The sequence below is a fragment of the Thalassophryne amazonica genome, chromosome 1 (assembly GCF_902500255.1).
Source record: "Thalassophryne amazonica chromosome 1, fThaAma1.1, whole genome shotgun sequence".
Lineage (NCBI taxonomy): Eukaryota > Metazoa > Chordata > Actinopteri > Batrachoidiformes > Batrachoididae > Thalassophryne > Thalassophryne amazonica.
The window spans coordinates 17,371,334-17,393,442 of NC_047103.1; the positions used below are offsets into that span (position 1 = coordinate 17,371,334).

At 40.4% G+C, this 22,109-nt stretch overlaps 1 protein-coding gene and 1 long non-coding RNA gene across 2 annotated transcripts; one reads left to right on the forward strand and one right to left on the reverse strand.

The window, feature by feature from the left end:
• Positions 1-858: 858 nt before the first annotated feature.
• Positions 859-21,041, reverse strand: si:ch211-37e10.2. The gene is made up of 4 exons (XM_034166390.1): positions 20,098-21,041; positions 8,121-8,680; positions 4,894-4,960; positions 859-2,802 (listed from the first exon to the last, which is right to left on the reverse strand). Exons 1-4 carry the CDS (start codon positions 20,705-20,707, stop codon positions 1,265-1,267), a joined length of 2,775 nt encoding a protein of 924 aa, XP_034022281.1. The 5' UTR covers positions 20,708-21,041; the 3' UTR covers positions 859-1,264.
• Positions 7,707-12,095, forward strand: LOC117506787. The gene is made up of 3 exons (XR_004559547.1): positions 7,707-7,804; positions 9,261-9,264; positions 12,085-12,095. It is a non-coding gene; the product is annotated as an uncharacterized LOC117506787 (long non-coding RNA).
• Positions 21,042-22,109: the final 1,068 nt, after the last annotated feature.

Consider the following 22,109-nt stretch of genomic DNA (forward strand, 5'->3'; position numbering starts at 1 on the left):
AAATGTATATATGACAATCATCATCCATACATAATTACAAATATTATGGAACCACATAAAGTGTTTAAGATTGTCACTTCAAAAAGTATTTTCAGCCCTACGTATGGACCGAAAACAAAAGTGAAGGTACACAGCTTCATAATCATGTGATCTAGATTGACCAATCAGAATTGCTGCATACAAGTAGAATTGTCAGTAAAGTTGACTTTTTATTTAATACCCATTGTGTTATCACCCCTTCTGGGTGTCTGTCTGTAAACTTTTTGTTTCTGCTCAGTAACTGAAGCAGGCCTTGTCTGATTGAAACAGGTTCTTGGTGGAGCAGAGGGAGGCTAAAGAAAAGTTTCTTTCAAAAATGGCTGTCATCCATTATCAAATATGGCTGCTCTCCGATGGACGCCATCTTGAGTTTCACTTCCACGTAATAAGTAAAAAACGCCTCTCTTGATTGAAACCACTTCTTGGTGGAGCATTGGGGGAGGCTAGAGGGAAGGTTTCTTTCAAACATGGCTGTCATCCATTATCCAATGTGGCTGCTCTGCTGCAGATGCCATCTTGACTTTCATTCCCACGCAATAAGTATAAAACACCTCTTCTGATTGAAACCATTTGTTGGTGGCATACTGGAGGAGGGCTAGAGGCAGTGTGCTTTTGAAAATGCAGGATCATATATCTCATATCAATTACAAAGTGGTAATTTTTCACTGTAAACATAGACAACATACCATGCTTAAAGTCCCAGTCTTTCATGACAGAAAGGATTTCCAGACTTCATCATCAAATCTACTACAAAACTGTACATCAATCTAACATATGAGTTGGGGCATATGCCACACTATGCATTGCTTTTTATGTTTGTTCCCAGAACATGATGAAAACAAGTGAATGCGCGCGCACACACACACACACACACACACACACACACACACACACACACACACACACACACACACACACACACACACACACACACACACACACACACACACACAGACTTCCACTCAGTGAAAAATTGGTCATGGCTCAACCAGCTGAAGTACTTTGAAAAAAAACCAGTACTTTTTTCAAAATATACCAATATGCAATTTCACAATACAAGCCTGAACAGGTGCCAGAATATTACTGGAAATCAAGAGGACAAAACATCGCATTCAAGATCAAAACATGACTAAATTGTTTTCAGTCAACAAATACATTTGAGGGTAAAGTGTCTTTTGCTCATCAAACTGTGTATATGTGGCAGTGGGCTCCATCCTTCTTTGGATCACACTGCAACCCAGAGAATAGAAATATTTGTACCTCCTTCATGAGTTATCTGGTTCACACGTCCACGAACACAGTCCAGAGTAACATAGACCGCAGTGCCATTCTGGACCTGAAACGAGGCTCTCAGGCCTACGCTGGCCCACTCACTGTCCTCGGGCATGGATCCAGACACCTGCTGAGCTACAGGACCTGCCTGCCCATTCTGATCAGGACCAGCCACTCGCTGCAAAGTCAGTTTTACTATATTACAAGAGTGGATTAGCTTCAGGTTAAGGGCTATGTTTGCTGTCCCTTTCTCGTGGAATATGAAGTTCTTGTGGCTGTTTGGCTCACCTGAGCGAGCCAAATGGACTTGCTGTATGTCTGAGCCGATCTGCTGGAATAACAGGGGTTTATTCCTGACTGCTCCAAAGGGAAGTCCCGTCTTGGACACAGTAGCAGTCAGTGCTGAAGAAACACTTGAAGGAATCCAGATGAGGCTCAACATACTGATTCCTGTGCTGTCTCCAAAGTAACGGATGTTGCACTGGGGAGGTGATGTTATCTCAAAGCCCAGGGCTTCTCCACTATCTACACTTACAGTACCAGAGAGTGTGATGGAGGTATCCCTGTAGTTAACACCTGTCTTGAAAGCCTGCATCACCTCCTGGCCGGTCCCATTGCGGTTAGTATAGGCGATCAGAGAGAAGCCTTGTTGGATACAGGTGTGCCCCATGGCGTACAGTGCCTGCTGGAGTACAAACTTGACAACACCACTCTCTGTGAAGCGCACCCCACGGTTGTCATGAGTCAGGCTAATCATATACGGGTCAGACACTGAGGTTATCCGAAATGTAGGACGGTAGCTGGTCTGGTAGTGTGCCAACAAGGACATCTGAGCTGTCATAGCCACAGCACCAGTATCATGTGACAACCAGAGCACATTTAAAGAAGGAGTGCTGAGATCATAGACATGAAGATCCTTGCTCTGGTTGCAGTGTTGATTCGGGCTCTTCAGCAGAAGAGTTAGGGTATTGTTTGGCTCCACCTCCACGCCAGTGCTCACAGTGACACCCTGGAAGTATTTTCCATCTGGCTGTTCAATGCGTACACCACTAAGGTCCCAACCCTCCTCTTCTTGGCTCCCATTGACTCTCATGCCCACCTGAAGGAAGTTCCTACAGCTGTGTTTTATGGCAAAGTTATGATCCAACCAAACAAGGCCATGCTGCAGAAAAGTCATCTGCCCTGCCTTGTTTGACAGTAGATCACTGCTGTCTTTGCTTCGGATGTTAAGCTGAAGCCCAGGGAAGATGTGGGCACCGGGAGTCCTGGCAGAAGGAATGGCAACATTTGCTCTCCAAGATTGGGAAAGTCGACTTTCTGAGAGCGAGCCACAAACAGCATCCCTGACAGCCGTGCAGGGGACTGTGACAGGTTCACCATCGCAGTCAGAACAGGCCTGGCATTCCTGCAGCTCCTGGTTAAAGAAGTAGTCCTGGCCACACAGACCCAACACCGCTTCTCTCTCTGAGACTCCCAAACACCTGAAACCACCTGTTCAGACAGATGGAACAAAATCAGTCAAACAGCCAATGCAACGTCATTAAACAACGATGTTCTCAGGTTTGCATTCAGTAAACACTGGTTTCAAAGTTGGGTATAGTACAACAAGACATACCACTAAGTGATGGAGGTAGTTATGTGAGGTCTTTTGCTGTCTGTTTGCATGCAAGATATCTGGAAGTATTGGATTAGTTTTGGCAAAAAATGTGTGGAAAGATGATCCTTCGGCCATTTCTATCTTTCCTTAATATTAAAAGATTGGGCATTTTAGGATAAAACAGGATTGTAGAATTCTAGAACCTTGTTTAAGCTGTGTTAGGATGACTTAATGCTCCTTTCATATATTAGACACTGGATTCACATCTCCACTGACTATGCTTGCTATCTATCTATCTTTGTGTTTATCTCTTCTAGACTGGACTACTGCAATGTTATATTTTCTGGTTTACTGCAGTCTAGCATTAGGGCTCTCCAATTGGTTCAAAATGCTGATGCCAGACTTTTGACACGAAGCAGAAAGTTTGACCACATTACACCCATTTTGGCATCCCTTCACTGGCTTCCTGTCCCAGTGAGATCAGATTTTAAGGTTCTGCTACTAGTCTGTAAAATTGTTCACGGACTGGCACCTCCTACCTACCTAGCTGACCTAATTAAACCCTACGTACCGGCCCAGGCTTTGCATTCTCAGGGTGCAGGACTACTTTGTGTCCCTAGGGTGAATAAGAAGTCTGCGGGTCATAGAGCTTTCTCTTATCATGCCCCTGTTCTGTGGAATGATCTCCCTGTGTCAATAAAACAGTCAGATTCTGTGGAGACTTTCAAGTCCAGACTTAAGACACACTTATTTTCCCTGGCTAACATACTGGCATAGCTACGCTTTTTACTCTTTTAATTAATTTTGTTAGGAAACGGAGCGTGCTGCAACCTCAACTTTACCTAAATTATGGGTCTTTTAGTGAAACTTAGGGCTAGTGGCCGGCAATCACCTTTGTATTTCTTGTTTTTCTGTTGTTTAATGCTGACAAATTATACTGTATTTCTTGTCTTTCTGATGCCTGATTCTGTTTTTCTCTCTGTTTAAGGTGCAGCTCCATCCAAAGATGGGTGTGGTATTTGTGCTGGAGACCCTCCTGTCCTGTGCACCAACAGCTTTTCCTGTATATTCGTTTTGTGAATTGTTCTGTAATTTGTGTCAGAGGCGTGGCCCAAGCAGAGGGTCACCCCTTTGAGTCTGGTCTGCTTGAGGTTTCTTCCTCAGAGGGAGTTTTTCCTTACCACTGTTGCTCTGGGGGTTAGTAAGGTTAGACCTTACTTGTGTGAAGTGCCTTGAGGCAATTCTGTTGTGATTTGGTGTGATATAAATGAACAGAAAAAAAAAATGCTTTGAAATCATTAGACCCATTCACAATAAAGACACTACTCACCTCTAGATTATAATGTCAAGAGTCATGCTAAGAGGCATGTTCTTCAATTCAGTTCACTTTATTTCATATAGCGCCAAATCACAACAAAACTGCCGCAAGGCGCTTCACACAAGTAAGAGCTAACCTTACCACCCCCCAGAGCAAGCACACGGGCAACAGTGATAAGGAAAAACTCCCTCTGATGATTTGAGGAAGAAACCTCAAGCAGACCAGACTCAAAGGGGTGACTCTCTGCTTGGGCCATGCTACCCACACAATTGGCAATACGAATATATATGGGAGTCCATGTTGGTGTACTGGACAGGGGACTTGCAGACTGTTCTTGAGTGGAACTCCTTCCCCTAAGTTATGAAATGGGTGGTAGGACCCAATGAGGCCCTACTGTCATAGTGGTTTGCCCATGCAAGCAACAGTCAACGTGGGACACACCCACATCTGACCCAAGTTCAAATGAGAACTGCTAATGTGGTTTACCTGACCCACGAAGACCTTCAAATGATCTCTAGTATCTGAGTGTCAGTGATATCAGTGATAATTGTGACATTGTAAAAAATGAGCAATAATGTTGCTGAAACTTTTGCAAATTTCTAGTATTTGATGGTTTTGTTTGTTAGCACTCTATGTGCAGTGAAACACAACTTGTGTTGGTACACACCTGGAGTGTTCAGGCACTTCACCCTCTCTCCACAAATGTTTGGCAATTCAAGGCATTCATCTCTGTCCTGCAAACCATAAAAAGTGCCCATGTTAGCATGCACTTTAATATGTGCCATTAATATAGCCGTTAATTCGTGCGAGTTGGCATCCAGACAATCGGACCGTGAGTTAATGAAGTTGACCAAAAAAAAACTTAAAATCAGCTTACCTTGTCATATTATAATAGTTTCGACCATTTGAAGTGTGATTCTTTCCTGGATGGCGATAATTTCTTCATCTGGAGTGGGTTTGGGATCTTTTTCTTCCTCCGGCTGCTGCACGTCAGTGATGAGGGCTTTGTCAGTGCGGGAGATTCCTAACGATTCAAAGTTTTTGGATGTGACTCTTTAGATCTGTACTGCCGGTTCAGCTTGGGCCAGAATTGATACACGCACCCACTACATGTGTGGTGGGTAAGTGTATAAATTCCGACCCAAGCTGAACCAGGAGTAATGATCTAAAGAGTCGCATCCACAAACTTTGAATCATCAGTAATCTTCCACACAGAATCGTCCGCCCTCATCACTGACCTGCAGCAGCCGGAGGAGGAAGAAGAAATCATGGTCCAGAATCATCCACACTGATCATCGCTCCCAAAAACAGTCATCAAAATTGACTTGTATAGGTAGTCTAAATCATGACTTACGTGTGTGTGAGTTAACAGGGCTCACCTGTAATATCAATTACAAGTGATTTTATGGCATCAGTACCACTTGATTTTTAGATCAATCTGCAGGTAGCCCATGGGCCAGGCAGGCTTCTGTTACCACTTAAGGGGACTAATCAATATTTGCAATTCAGTCTATCATGGATTACACCAAAACATATGGTGGCCATCCCAGGGTGGTAGCTATAAGCAGGCAGGGGTCAATGAAGGATTAGACAGGGGTTCACATTGTAAAATGCTTCTATAATAATAACCAATAATTTGCATCACTTTTACCTAGAATTGGAGCAGCTTTATCTTTCGACTCCTTCCCAAAGTGAAACTGACCTCTGTCATCATTTTTGCTGTTTTTACTCCATAACTCCACAACATTCAGTCATAGATCGTCTAAACTACAGCTTTTAACAATCCCATGGATCAGATAAATAATATGGTGTACAACCCCAATTCCAATGAAGTTGGGACATTGTGTAAAATGTAAATAAAAACACAATACAATGATTTCCAAATCCTCTTCAACCTATATACAGTTGAATAGGCCACAAAGACAAGATATTTAATGTTCAAACTGATGAACTTTGTTTTTGTGCAAACAGTTGCTCATTTTGAAATGGATTCCTGCGACACGTTTCAAAAAAGTTGCGACGGGGCAACAAAAGACTGGGAAAGTTGATGAATGTTCAAAGAACACCTAATTGGAAACAGGTGAGTGTCATGATTGGGTTTAAAAGGAGCATCCCCACAAGTCTCAGCCATTCACAAGCAAAGATGGAGCGAGGATCACCACTTTGTGAACAACTGCACGGAAAAATAGTCCAACAGTTTAAGAACAATTTTTCTTAATGTTAAATTGTAAGGAATTTAGGGATTCCATCATCTACAGTCCATAATATAATCAGAAGATTCAGAGAATCTGGAGAACTTTCTACACGTAAGCAGCAAGGCCGAAAGCCAACACTGAATGCCTGTGACCTTCGATCCCTCAGGCGGCACTGCATCAAAAACCAACATCATTGTGTAAAAGATCTTACCACGTGGGCTCAGGAACACTTCAGGAAACCATTGTCAGTTAACATAGTTCGTCACTACATCTACAAGTGCAAGTTAAAACTTTACCATGCAAAGCGAAAGTCATACATCAACAGCATCCAGAAACGCTGCCGCTCATTTGAAATGGACAGGCACAAAGTGGAAAAGTGTGCTGCGGTCTGATGAGTCCACATTTCAAATTGTTTTTGGAAATCATAGACATTGTGTCCTCTGGACAAAAAAAGAAAAAGACCATCCAGATTGTTACCAGCGCAATGTTCAAAAACCAGAATCTGTGATGGTATGGGGGTGTGTTAGTGCCCATGGCATGGCAACTTACACATCTGTGATGGCACCAACAATGCTGAAAGGTACATCCAGGTTTTGGAGCAACACATGCTGCCATCCAAGCAACGACTTTTCCATGGACATCTCTGCTTATTTCAGTAAGACAATGCCAAGCCACATTCTGCACGTCTTACAATAGCGTGGCGTCATAGTAAAAGAGTGCGGGTACTTGACTGGCCTGCCTACAGTCCAGACCTGTCCCCCATTGAAAATGTGTGGCGCATTATGAAGCGCAAAATACAACAACTGAGACCCCGGACTGTTGAACAACTGAAGTCGTACATCAAGCAAGAATGGGATAGAATTCCACCTACAAAGCTTCAACAATTTGTGTCCTCAGTTCCTAAACGCTTATTGAGTGTTGTTAGAAGGAAAGGTGATGTAACACAGTGGTAAACATACCACTCTCCCAGCTTTTTTGAAACGTGTTGCAGGCATCCATTTCAAAATGAGCAAATATTTGCACAAAAATAATAAAGTTTATCAGTTTAAACATTAAATATCTTGTCTTTGTGGTGTATTCAATTGAATATAGGTTGAAGAGGATTTGCAAATCATTGTATTCTGTTTTTATTTACATTTTACACAACATCCCAACTTCATTGGAATTGGGGTTGTACTTTACAACATGATTGAAGCATTTTTAAATGTTGATCCCTGTGTGATCCTTAATAGACCAATACTTGGCTTTACATACCACCCTTGGATGGGTACGATACATTTTTGTGTAGTCTATGGCATACTGAGGCTCGATTGTAAGTGTTGTTCAGTCCCCTCAAGTGGTACTGATTAGTTTCAAATTGGTTTCTGGCTCATGGACTAAAATGTTCATAATTTGATTTTCCCATGTAGCTGAAGAGGCGCCGAACATGTCAACTGGAACTTTTGGACTTGGCAGAGTCAAACGTTCCAGTGAACACATTCGTTCAGCCACTGAGGGCCCCGGAGCAGAATGGTTTTAAATCGGCTGTTATAACATTTGGCTATAACTCCGAAACCTCCAGTGAAGGTTGAAAACCATGGACCATAACTGTAATGTACAGCTGCAACCCATTTTTGATTTTTGTTTTTCACTGGGTTGCTTTCCACAGATATCTAATGTGAATGTCACCACTGAAGCCAAAACACCAATAAAAGAATACCTGGCACATGCGGTCAGCATTTGGAGAGCACTGTGAGATCAGGAAAAAGCCTGGTGGGCACATGGTGCACCTCTCACACTGAGGTTCATCCCTTTGAAAATCACAGAATTCCTCCAGTCCACAAGGGGACGGGCAACTGAGCAGTGGCTGAGGAAAATGTGCCTCCCCAACGACATCCATCACCTTTGAGTCCACGTCCATTTTGTGGACGGCATAAGACTTCTGCAGGTGGCTGCGGGCCTGGCTCTGGAGGCCCGCCAGGTGGCTCTTGAAGTAGCTCTGCAGCTCGCCCTGCAGGCCCTGGAAGGACACCTGTTTGACGGTGTCAGAAAGGAGGCCGTACTGGGCCTTGACCACATCCATCTGTTCGTACATGTGTTTCTGCTGCTCCAGAATCTCCCGCTGTTGGGAAAGCAGTGAGTCCTGCTGATCAACAAGCTTCTGTTGTAAGTCACGTATGATCATCTGCTGGGCTCGCAGAGCCTCCACCAGCTTCTCCTGCCCCTTGGCCAGCTGCAGGTGCAGGATGAGGGCATCTTCAGAAGGAACTTCATTTTCCCCTGAGAGCAAAATATAGACTCAATTAAAGTGTCCAGAACTATTCAGGATGATAAAAGACTTGCCCTGGGACAAAGTCAGTCACCCTATTCTCTTGATCAAGCCTGTGTATGTTTTTTCTTGTATAACTTCAAAACATTTTACATTTTCACTGAAATCCAGACATTTTTCATGGTCACTTTCTCTATTTGCTCTGTAGGTAACATTATGGGTTGAATGGCAACCAAATGTTCTGCTGTTCTAATCCCTATTCTATTGATCAGTAATTAGAAAAACAACAACAAGTTAATCAAAAGTTTCATATTTTCTGAAGTATAAGTAACTTTTTTGTTTGTTAGTTTGTTTGCTTGGTTAGTTGAATTTTATTATTTTAATTTTTTTATAGTTTGCCAGGTCCTACGTCCTGCAACGTACACACTGGTGTGACATATAAACCAACAAATCACACATGCAATTATAATTATTATTATTGCTCCTACTGTTGTTGTTGTTGCTTATAATAATAATAATAATAATAATAATTTGGGGGGAAACGGTGTTGGTCGGTTGTAGTTTGTTGTCTGCATTATAACATTGGGAAAGAGGTGTCATTTAATTTAAAACAGTGATTCGCTTTGAAGTTATTGATTCCAGAGAATCGAATCTTTGAATATCTTTCCAACTTTAGTTAACTACTAATAGCCCAAATCTCCGTACAATACCTTACGACAGCGAACAGTGAGAAAATGTCAGAATTGACTTAATGTGAGCACGAAATACATATTTTCAGAGCTCAATTTAGGCCTACAATGTGCTCGTTTTATTAATTAAAGGGCTCAATTAAAGGAAAACATGCTCACAAATTATCATTGCCAGAGAAAAAGGAAAACATGCGCACATTTTATTAATTCAAGGGCTCAGTTAAAGGAAAACATGCACAGATGATCACAGCCAAAAAAAAAAAAAAAAAACACTTTTCAGTGACCTCTCTCAGGTTCCGTATAAAAGTATACTACAACACTGCAAAAAATCCCAAATTAAAGAGGTGATTTTAAATAAAATCAATTGAACTCAGGTTTTATTGTAGTGTTTCCAACACTGAGGGCCAGAGATCTGTGTCCATCTGAATCATTTTGTCCAAACTGCATTAAATAACAAAATGCACATTTATTTGTACATCTTGCTCATTTTTGGAATTTAACAGTTCTTGTGGTCGTGTATACCTAACAGCACAGGCTGTGGTGTGCACATGTGCTACACTGAGTTCCTCTGTTGTTCAACCCTCCCCGGGGAAATGCTTCCTTACAGAGTGATTTCCACGTACAGAAAAAAAAGTTGTGAATTACACTATATCTGTCTTCCTCTTCCCAGCAAATTTGTTAACAGGTGCCACTCAACTCTGATAAATAATTTTATTTGCCTCTTCCAGGGAGCACAGGGTGCCAATCCATAATAGGTTATATTCAATATAACCAAAAATCAAGATTTTTAGACATGTATCCAAGATATCCTTGTTAACCATTACAGAGGAAAGTGGGAATTTCTATTTATGTTTTCTTTTTACATTTCCATCAAATTTACTAAAGGTTTTCAGTCAGTCTGTGCAAAGCGTCTTTGTATGATCAGAGTATCAAAAGTTAAATACCTGTTGAGGATCTATATGTGCAGTCTAGACTATTTCCTTTCGTTTAACTTCATCAACTTTTTCTTGTCCAGTTTCTCAAAATGTTTTGAGTCAGTCTGTGAATTGTGGTACAATGATCAATGTATCACAAGAAAGAACCAATTATTTTGGTCATGATTGGACTCCATTTTTTTAACATTTTCTTCAGTTTCTCAAAATGCTTTCAGATTATTGCCATTAAAGTTGGCGAAAAGAATTGTCATGACAAAGAACCTAAATGAAAATAAGGTGATTATCAAATTCTTTATGTGGATTTTGTCAACTTTTTTTCATTTATTTAATCCTTTGCATAGCAGGTACAGGTAGTTGAGTGGATAAGGAGTTGGCCTACCAATATGTAGACCTGGGCTTGAATCCCATTTGTGGAACCCATTAGACAAGACACTTCATCTGCATTGTAAAAGGGTACTGACTGTAAACAGGTACAGATCTTGGCTGGGGAAGTAACCAGTGTTGGACTGGCATCCTGCCTTTGGAGCATTGTAAACTTTCATCTGTTTCACACTACAGAATATGGCGATAAGTACTGACACCAGTGGGCTTCCGAAACTCTACAGAATTATGGAAAATCTCAGTGGATTAAGCACTTGGACTACCAACGTTAGGGATGGCAATTGATAAAGATTGTATCTACTGACTATTATCAGTCTGATTCTTTATGAATTCCTGATCACTATTCTGTCTGGAACAATGTAGATCCACAAGGGTTATCAACATCAATGCAGCTATTTTCCTTATTGCTAGTTTGGCCTCATGACATCACATCTGATGTGAGGAAGCATGAGTTTTTTGCAATACCAAAACATGTCATCTTTGATAAGATCAACTGAAAAGAACTGAGGCATGCAATTCCAATGAACTGAACAAGTTGTGAACTGGAAGACGCCATCACCTTACCAATATGTAGACCAGGGTTCCATTACCGGCCGTCGCACTACTTAGGCAACACACTTCCTCTGAGTACTGGCCTTGGCTGTAGAAGTAGTCTAACCTGCATCCTGTCCAAGGGAAGTCAAAGACTTTGATTTGCTTCGTGTCCCAGAATCCAGGAACACTATTAAACCGAACACCCCATTTTAATACAATAATTATGTTAATGTAACTCAAACTTTGAAAAAAGTTATAGTCACTCATTTCCATTAATTAAACTAACTTAAAATGAACTGTTGTCATAACAACTCAGTTCCTTTAAGTGCATTTAAAGTTTTGGGGCATTTAAGTGTTGGTGATGTATTTCCAGTGCATTCCATTCACTCATTTTAATTGAGTTTATGTAACAGAGGCCAGCTGATGGCGCTGTGTAGATGTACTTGGAAACCTCACTCCCAACAGCTCAAAAGGATTCTCTGGTCACCAGTGTTGCCACAGTTACTTTGAAAAAGTAATCCAATTACTGATTACTGATTACTCCTTGAAAAAGTAACTTAGTTTGCTCTTTCTCTTTATTTAAGGATCCCCATTAGTCTTTACCAAAGTAGAGACTATTCTTCCTGGGGTCCATTCTCAAATAAAAATAAAATAATTACATCAAAGTATTGCAATTTATACAACTCACAAGCACCAACTGTACAATTCACAGAAAATACACAAGTAACAGTTATTTCTTCACAAAACAAACACCAACACTACATTCACTACATTAGGAGAACTGTCTTGTTGAGTATACATTTCTTAAGACTTGCTTTAAAAACTATATGATTTCATATTAACCTCACATCCAGAGGTAACTGATTCCAATATAAGATTGACTGATCGATATATACATGTATTTTTTAGAGCATTCGTTTTTGGCAGCGGCAAAACAAAAATAGAACTAGTAGCTTGTCTTGTGTTAAACGCATGCCTGTTACCAGTGAGTTGAAGTTTAGAGAAGAGGGTAAAAGGTTTGTGTGTGGTCCAAATTTTTTGCAAAGAAACCACAGAAGAACAGGCCAGTCTCTCCCTCACTGTCATCCATGACAGTCTTTGATGTAGGATGTTAACACTGGTTTGAAAAGGACAGCCTAGAGCGAGTCTTGCTGCTCAATTCTGTGCCATCTGGAGTTTGTTCAGGTCTTTAAGAGCAGCCTTTGACCACACAACAGAACAGTAGTCTAAGTGACACAACACTAAAGACTGTAAAACTAATTTCCTTGTTGCTGTTGACATAAATTGAGCATTGCATCGAATTAAAAAGATGTTTCTGCTCATTTTGGTCACAATATTATTAATATGTGTTGTCCAAGACATCCTTTGATCCAAAGTCACCCCAAGCAATTTTATCTCAATCACTTGTTCTAATAATTGATTGTGCAGAGAGAGGTTTAACTTCGGGGTGTCTCTTAAGGTATGTTTAGAGCCTAAAATCATACACTTAGTTTTTAACACATTCAACTTTAACCTGTTTCCCACCACCCAGTCATAAGTCAACATTAGCTCTTTTTGTAAAGTGCTATTGACCTGATCCAGGCTAGAAGCAGAAACATATATTGTTGTACCTTCTGCACATACAGTCATACGGGCCCTATGTAAAATATATGACATATCATTTACAAAAATACTATACAGCAAAGGACCAAGACAACTGCCTTGTGGAATGCCACACGTTAGGGTCACAGTATCTGAAAATGAACCATTGAAAGCAACACATTGCTTTCTGTCGACCAAATAACTTCTTAAAAAACATAAAGCAGAGCTTTTAAATCCATATGCTGATAATTTCCCAATTAGAAATTCATGATCGACTAGATCAAAGGCCGCACTAAAGTCCAGAAATGCAATTCCTATCAGTTGCTTACAATCAATTTGTCGCAGCCAGATAACAGTCAGAGCTGTAAATGCTGTACTTGTTGAGTAGCATTCTTTATAGGCATGCTGGGTATCAGAATGAAGATGATTTACTTCAAAATAATTCTGAATCTGTTTGAAAATAATCCCCTCCAACAGTTTACTCAGGACAGGTAAGATGCTTATTGGTCTGCTGTTCTGCCCAGTCAGTGGCTCTTTGGAATTTTTTGTTAGAGGAATAATTTTTGCTATTTTCCATCAAAACACAGATTGAAAATATAGCTTACCGGCCTGGCTATTGATGTAGCTGCAATTTTTAATAGTTTTCCATCCATGTTATCAATTCCACATGGTTTTTCACAGTTTATATTTTCCAGTAATTTTTGAATTTCATTGTCATTAACAGATTTAAAAACAAATGAACAACTCTTACCATACATAATTTGATTAGTTATGATTTCTTCTGACATTTTCCCACCAACTGAGGGCAGCTCATTTCTGATTGTTTTTACTTTGTCCTGGTAATACTTGCTGAAGTAGTTTGCAATTTCAAAGGGTTTAGTAATGAATGTTCCATTCAGCTCAATAAATGAAGATATTTTACTTGTTTTGCTTTGACATATAAGTTCATTTATCATCCTCCATATTTGTTTACTATTATCACCACATTCTTTAAATTTTGTCTGATAGTACAGTTTTTTATTTTGCCTGTTAATTTTTGTTACTTTGTTTCTCAATAAACAATAAGCTTGCCAGTCTCTGGAGCTACAAGACACTCCAGCAACTTTTTTCATTTGATCTCTTTCCTTCATTACGTGCCTCAAACTCTCATCCACCCAAGGGGACCTGTTGGATCTTACACAAAGTTTTCTTAGTGGGGCATGTTTATCACACACCTCTGTGAATAAGTTACAAAAAATATTTAATGCATGCTCGGCATGTGTGTTCTGAAGCACCAGATCCCACTTTACATTTTCCACATCATGGATAAAGTCAAGTTCTGAAAAAGATTTATACATTCTTTTAAAAATGACTTTAGGTCCGGTTTGTGGTATTTTTGTTTTAAAAGAGAAAGCAATTATATTGTGATCACTGAAGCCCACGGGTTCTGAAATAATACTAAAACACTTTTCAGCACAATTTGTATAAATATGATCAATACATGTAGATGTGGTTAACCCATCTCTATTGGTTCCAATCCTTGTAGGTAAATTTACTATCTGAACTAGATTGCATACTGTGATTGTGCTACTTAGATGTGATTTCATTGAACAATTCTCAGAAAGCCAATGTTCATATCAGCAAAAATAAACATTTCATGGTTTGTATCAGTAGCTTTCTGAATCATTGTACAAACATTGTTCAAGTAGTAGTAGTTTGCTGATTACTCAATTGTAAAAGTAACTAAGTTACATTATTAGTTACTTTAGTCACTTTCCCCAGCTGCCGACAACAACCCTCTGCAACCTCAACATGACAATGATACCTGTTTTGCCAAAACTCACTTTATATCAATCAATCAATCAATCAATTTTTTTATATAGCGCCAAATCACAACAAACAGTTGCCCCAAGGCGCTTTATATTGTAAGGCAAGGCCATACAATAATTATGTAAAACCCCAACGGTCAAAACGACCCCCTATGAGCAAGCACTTGGCTACAGTGGGAAGGAAAAACTCCCTTTTAACAGGAAGAAACCTCCAGCAGAATCAGGCTCAGGGAGGGGCAGTCTTCTGCTGGGACTGGTTGGGGCTGAGGGAGAGAACCAGGAAAAAGACATGCTGTGGAGGGGAGCAGAGATCGATCACTAATGATTAAATGCAGAGTGGTGCATACAGAGCAAAAAGAGAAAGAAACAGTGCATCATGGGAACCCCCCAGCAGTCTACATCTATAGCAGCATAACTAAGGGATGGTTCAGGGTCACCTGATCCAGCCCTAACTATAAGCTTTAGCAAAAAGGAAAGTTTTAAGCCTAATCTTAAAAGTAGAGAGGGTGTCTGTCTCCCTGATCTGAATTGGGAGCTGGTTCCACAGGAGAGGAGCCTGAAAGCTGAAGGCTCTGCCTCCCATTCTACTCTTACAAACCCTAGGAACTACAAGTAAGCCTGCAGTCTGAGAGCGAAGCGCTCTATTGGGGTGATATGGTACTACGAGGTCCCTAAGATAAGATGGGACCTGATTATTCAAAACCTTATAAGTAAGAAGAAGAATTTTAAATTCTATTCTAGAATTAACAGGAAGCCAATGAAGAGAGGCCAATATGGGTGAGATATGCTCTCTCCTTCTAGTCCCCGTCAGTACTCTAGCTGCAGCATTTTGAATTAACTGAAGGCTTTTTAGGGAACTTTTAGGACAACCTGATAATAATGAATTACAATAGTCCAGCCTAGAGGAAATAAATGCATGAATTAGTTTTTCAGCATCACTCTGAGACAAGACCTTTCTGATTTTAGAGATATTGCGTAAATGCAAAAAAGCAGTCCTACATATTTGTTTAATATGCGCTTTGAATGACATATCCTGATCAAAAATGACTCCAAGATTTCTCACAGTATTACTAGAGGTCAGGGTAATGCCATCCACAGTAAGGATCTGGTTAGACACCATGTTTCTAAGATTTGTGGGGCCAAGTACAATAACTTCAGTTTTATCTGAGTTTAAAAGCAGGAAATTAGAGGTCATCCATGTCTTTATGTCTGTAAGACAATCCTGCAGTTTAGCTAATTGGTGTGTGTCCTCTGGCTTCATGGATAGATAAAGATGGGTATCATCTGCGTAACAATGAAAATTTAAGCAATACCGTCTAATAATACTGCCTAAGGGAAGCATGTATAAAGTGAATAAAATTGGTCCTAGCACAGAACCTTGTGGAACTCCATAATTAACTTTAGTCTGTGAAGAAGATTCCCCATTTACATGAACAAATTGTAATCTATTAGACAAATATGATTCAAACCACCGCAGCGCAGTGCCTTTAATACCTATGGCATGCTCTAATCTCTGTAATAAAATTTTATGGTCAACAGTATCAAAAGCAGCACTGAGGTCTAACAGAACAAGCACAGAGATGAGTCCACTGTCCGAGGCCATAAGAAGATCATTTGTAACCTTCACTAATGCTGTTTCTGTACTATGATGAATTCCAAAACCTGACTGAAACTCTTCAAATAGACCATTCCTCTGCAGATGATCAGTTAGCTGTTTTACAACTACCCTTTCAAGAATCTTTGAGAGAAAAGGAAGGTTGGAGATTGTCCTATAATTAGCTAAGATAGCTGGGTCAAGTGATGGCTTTTTAAGTAATGGTTTAATTACTGCCACCTTAAAAGCCTGTGGTACATAGCCAACTAACAAAGATAGATTGATCATATTTAAGATCGAAGCATTAAATAATGGTAGGGCTTCCTTGAGCAGCCTGGTAGGAATGGGGTCTAATAAACATGTTGATGGTTTGGATGAAGTAACTAATGAAAATAACTCAGACAGAACAATCGGAGAGAAAGAGTCTAACCAAATACCGGCATCACTGAAAGCAGCCAAAGATAACGATACGTCTTTGGGATGGTTATGAGTAATTTTTTCTCTAATAGTTAAAATTTTGTTAGCAAAGAAAGTCATGAAGTCATTACTAGTTAAAGTTAATGGAATACTCAGCTCAATAGAGCTCTGACTCTTTGTCAGCCTGGCTACAGTGCTGAAAAGAAACCTGGGGTTGTTCTTATTTTCTTCAATTAGTGATGAGTAGAAAGATGTCCTAGCTTTACGGAGGGCTTTTTTTATAGAGCAACAGACTCTTTTTCCAGGCTAAGTGAAGATCTTCTAAATTAGTGAGACGCCATTTCCTCTCCAACTTACGGGTTATCTGCTTTAAGCTACGAGTTTGTGAGTTATACCACGGAGTCAAAAAGACTATAAAGGGTGACTTTATAGTCACCCTTTCTTGACTTCAATGAAAATAAATGCTTGTTTTATAAAAAGTAAAATAAAGACCTCTTTCTTGACCTCATATTTAACTGTTGACAGCACTGTAACAGTAAAACCTGCAATTTCTAACCTACATTGTTTATAAATGTAACTATTAAATTTTTTCTAACATTTAAATTCTCTCTAAACATGTTACTTGTCAAAATTATTATTATTATTATTATTATTATAAGTAGTATTAGTAGTTGTAGTAAAAAAGGCTTCAAAACTGGACCTTTAATCTAGGGGTGTTGTGGGGGGGGGGCACATCCCTGCCCCATGCCTCATTCCATCTGGATTCGCCCCTGCTTTGGTGTTTGAGCACAAAGAATGGATAACATTTATTTATGCAGAAAACATGACCAGATTTATAGGTAAGAAAGTTTTTTTGCGTTTTCACATCATGTGGTCCTCAGAAAGAGAGTTTAGGTGCATCTGAGTGGAAAATAGTATTATTTGTTGACGTGTCGTGGAGGATCAGCTGATTTTAATGAGCAGATACGGAGCGGCTCAGCTCAGAATTCTAAATAAAGGACAAAAAAAGCATAAAATGTCTTTGTAAAGCTCAGTGCAGGTGTGCTGTTGTCACCGTGCTTTAAGAGGTGAGGACGAGTCGTAGCTGCTGCAGAAAAAACGCGGATGAAAAGCTCACAGCTCGCTTAAAGCGGGCAGTTCAGTCGAACCCCGACCTCCTGCCCACGGACCAAGTTTAATGCTGCTATCGACCCACAATGCAAAAATAATAGTAACGCACAGTGACTTGGAGAAGTAACTTTAATCTGATTACTGATTTGGAAAGATTAACGCGTTAGATTACTTGTTACTGAAAAAAGTGGTCAGATTAGAGTAACCAGCATCAATGCTGGTCACAAGGCCAGAGTCCTGGGTTTTGGCCTTCTGGTTAGAGCAGGGGTGGGCAACAAGGGCCGAGACACTGCATGTTTTCCTTGCAACCAATCACCTCAGCAGGTGGGTTGCTGATGAGCTTCTCCCTTGAACATCACCACCTGGTTGTCAATGAAATCACCTGCTGAAACACCTGAACATTAATGAAATCACCTGCTGAGGTGATTGGTAGCAAGGAAAACCTGCAGTGCTTCGGCCCTTCATGGCACATGATTGCCCACACCTGGGTTAGAGAGTCCGACTTCCATGCCGGAGATCGTGAGTTTACCTCCTGAGGGGAGTGAATGGACAGAGTCAAAACAATACAGAGTGCAGCCACTACATTTATACCATTATGAAAAACTGCAAGTTCTGTTCATGGGCTACCATTTAGCATTTTTCAGTCTGTTGTAGTCCTTTTAGATTTTCTTTTTTTTAGAAAGCAGCTTATTGTCAACAAGTAAACCAAAGAATGCATCAAACAAATTTAATCCAAAATATAATGCAATTTTTTTAGGCAGAAATTTGTCACTTTTTTATTGAAAAACATAAATTGGATTTACATACGTTTAATTAACTATAAATTGTTAAGCTACTAAAACTTTACCAATTAAATTTTTGAAAATTGTTTTATTTAAGTTGGCAAACTCAAATGATTTAAGGCAATCGATTTCCTCAAATGGTTTGAGTTCAACTAACTCATTGAGTTTTACAGTGAATAAGCACCAGCGCTAATGGGCCTCTGAGCCCATAGGATTTACTGTATTTGCATAGTAACAGACATTTTTCAACAATTTAGTCAATTAGTCAAAATGTTTTCTGCCAGTTTCCATTAAACTTGGTAGAATGACTGAGTAAATGATGTGCTTTGGTGTCGGTCCTGTTGTGGATTCTGGATCAGTCTACGAGTATTTACGTTCTTTAATGATACTGAGTAGCATTTGTCAGCATTTCAACCAATTTCTAAAAAACTAACACTGACCTTGATGAAACCTGCACACACACACACACATATATATATATATATATATATATATATATATATATATACACTCAACAAAAATATAAACGCAACACTTTTGGTTTTGCTCCCATTTTGTATGAGATGAACTCAAACATCTAAAACTTTTTCCACATACACAATATCACCATTTCCCTCAAATATTGTTCACAAACCAGTCTAAATCTGTGATAGTGAGCACTTCTCCTTTGCTGAGATAATCCATCCCACCTCACAGGTGTGCCATATCAAGATGCTGATTAGACACCATGATTAGTGCACAGGTGTGCCTTAGACTGCCCACAATAAAAGGCCAATCTGAAAGGTGCAGTTATATCACACAGCACCGTCAGAAACCGTCTCAGGGAAGCTCATCTGCATGCTCGTTGTCCTCATCGGGGTCTCGACCTGACTCCAGTTCGTCGTCGTAACCGACTTGAGTGGGCAAATGCTCACATTCGCTGGCGTTTGGCACGTTGGAGAGGTGTTCTCTTCACGGATGATGCGAAGGAGATGTGTTGCACTGCATGAGGCAAATGGTGGTCACACCAGATACTGACTGGTATCCCCCCCCAATAAAACAAAACTGCACCTTTCAGAGTGGCCTTTTATTGTGGACAGTCTAAGGCACACCTGTGCACTAATCATGGTGTCTAATCAGCATCTTGATATGGCACACCTGTGAGGTGGGATGGATTATCTCAGCAAAGGAGAAGTGCTCACTATCACAGATTTAGACTGGTTTGTCAACAATATTTGAGGGAAATGGTGATATTGTGTATGTGTTCATCTCATACAAAATGGGAGCAAAACCAAAAGTGTTGCGTTTATATTTTGTTGAGTATATATATATATATATATATATATATATATATATATATATATATATATATATATATATGTGTGTGTGTGTGTGTATGTATATGTATATATATGTATGTATGTATGTATGTATGTCAGGACAACACAATCAACAGCTGGAATATTTTTTCACTAATCTGTTCCAATAATTGCGTTTCTGTTCTGGAAGGGGAGCATGCGCCCTCTCACACTGTGACGGTGTGTTGTTATAAGGTCATGGTCTACATGAAAAAGCACGTGTGCTGCTTTAAAATGACGCGGTAATGAAGACAGCAGACCTGGTTTGATATCACATGTGAGTTGAACACCCAGTGGCGCGCTGCCAAGTTCTGAAGATGGATATCCGAACTCCGGAAAGTCTCCCAGAAATTGCGCAGCTCTGTCGGACAGATGCACAGGAGGATTCTGGCTGGCGGCCGCGCTGTCCTCGGTGCCGACCAGACACCCCTCTCCCACGCAGGCCCGCGCTCGAGGTCTTGGTCGTATCCTGACTGGCAGCCTGCACTCGATCCCTTTACAGTCTCGGGTGTCATTGGCGGGTTGAAACAGTTTTCCAGCGCACACCCCGTCAGCGCAGCTTGCAGGCACAGCTTCGTGCGCTCTCGTCCGGCCGCTGCGGTGCGCATGGAGCGCTTCTGGCGCCGCTCTTGGAGCGCTCGGGTGCGCATGCTGACTCTGCGCTGTTCTTCCCTGCGTCGTTGGGTGGAACTGCCGCGGGGGTCTGTAGGATCTGCCCCCCGGACAGTGCGCTCCGACGCACCTTCTTGGATCGGCCATTTCTGCGCCGTAACAGTGCGTCCCCCTGCAGATCTCCGCCACAGATTCCGCCGTGTCGCACAGCGACGCCAAAGAGAGCAGCAGCAAAAGTGAGCATGTTAGTAAAACCATTTTTCTTTGCCTCTCTTTGGATGCGAAACAAAAAACAAATGCAACTCCTGCGCGCAAAATTAAAGTGGCGCAACTTTACCTTTAGCTCCAAAGTTTAAGACTGTTTTTTCCAATTATCAGTGAGGAATAAAAACATCAGGCAGAAGCATTATTTCTCTCTGCCTCTCTATGTGTCTGTCCCTGACCAACTCTCTGAAAGCTTCAGCAAATCTGCGCCTCTGTGTCAGAATGTGACATTCCAAAGGCTTAATTAGCATCAGGTTTCCCCCACTGAAATTAACCCTTTCCCTTCCCTTTCCTGATCCATGCCTAATTCATGGCAAGGGAGGGGGAATAAAGAAATAAAATACGGAAAATGTAAAAAAGGTCCCGTTTTACAGATGAACTAAAACTAGTGCCAAAATGATGTTTAAAATGTCATATTTTTATCCAAACATGTTCATTCCACTGAGCCAGCTCTTTTGGCTCTGTTCCTTATAAGATTAATTTATTTGTTTGTTTGTTTTTCTGATTTTCAGTTTATTCCTACTCCTCCTCTGGATCATGTTAAACATTAGTTCCTAAATAAGGAATAAGATGCTTTCCACCTTATGATCAGTTCATATAGACAGGCATGCACATAACTGGTACTCATTGTGCTTGTGCATCCTAAAAATAAATGCAGAAAACACAAGGAAAGTGCTTCATAAGAGGAAAGCAATGACATATTGTTGAAAAAGTGTTTCCCTCTGCTGTGCATCAATGATGATTAGCACACAGGAGCACCATGAATACCAGTTATGTAACCCTGCATATACTTGTAGATATTGGCTTATTGTAATTTATTGGTCTCAAGTCAACTCATTACTGTTGGAATGGGCTGTCTGTCTTTCTTTCTTATTTTTTGGAATTTAAAAGTCTTTATGCTACACGCCACAAACTGATCGGGTTAAACCACTGTTCACTTCTCCAACCGTGTCCATCTGATGAGTCCATTTGTCTAGACTGTCAAATAACATCTAATATGGTTTCCAATGTACATTTATTTGTTTATTTGGCTTTTGTTTGTTTGTTTGTTTTTTTTTGGGGGGGGGGGGTGTTGGAATTTAAAACCCATATGTTAAGTAACAGCACACACTGTGGTGTGAACATACCACTGTGTTACTCTCCTTTAAAAAGTGACTTCCACTTGCAGTTTATACTCCGGTGTGACTTATCCTCTGGAACAGTGGTTTTCAAACTGGGAGGTGGAAACTACAGTAATTCTTGGTATATTAAAGCTACTGCCTCTCAATTTAGCTTTATCAAATTCTAAAAACTATGATAAGACTGAAATGATGGTTCTTGGTCTAGTGACACATCCGCATCAATTTGACCAGTTAACACTTAGCCTAGGCTCATGTGTCATACATCACACTGACAA

Excerpts from the sequence above, each read along its gene's own strand:
- si:ch211-37e10.2 (XM_034166390.1), bottom strand. The coding sequence starts at position 20,707 with ATGGTTTTACTAACATGCTCACTTTTGCTGCTGCTCTCTTTGGCGTCG. Across the intron at positions 4,961-8,120 it reads ATGCTGACCGCATGTGCCAG|GACAGAGATGAATGCCTTGA; the intron begins GTATTCTTTTAT and ends TATGGTTTGCAG. Across the intron at positions 2,803-4,893 it reads GAAGTGCCTGAACACTCCAG|GTGGTTTCAGGTGTTTGGGA; the intron begins GTGTGTACCAAC and ends CTGTCTGAACAG.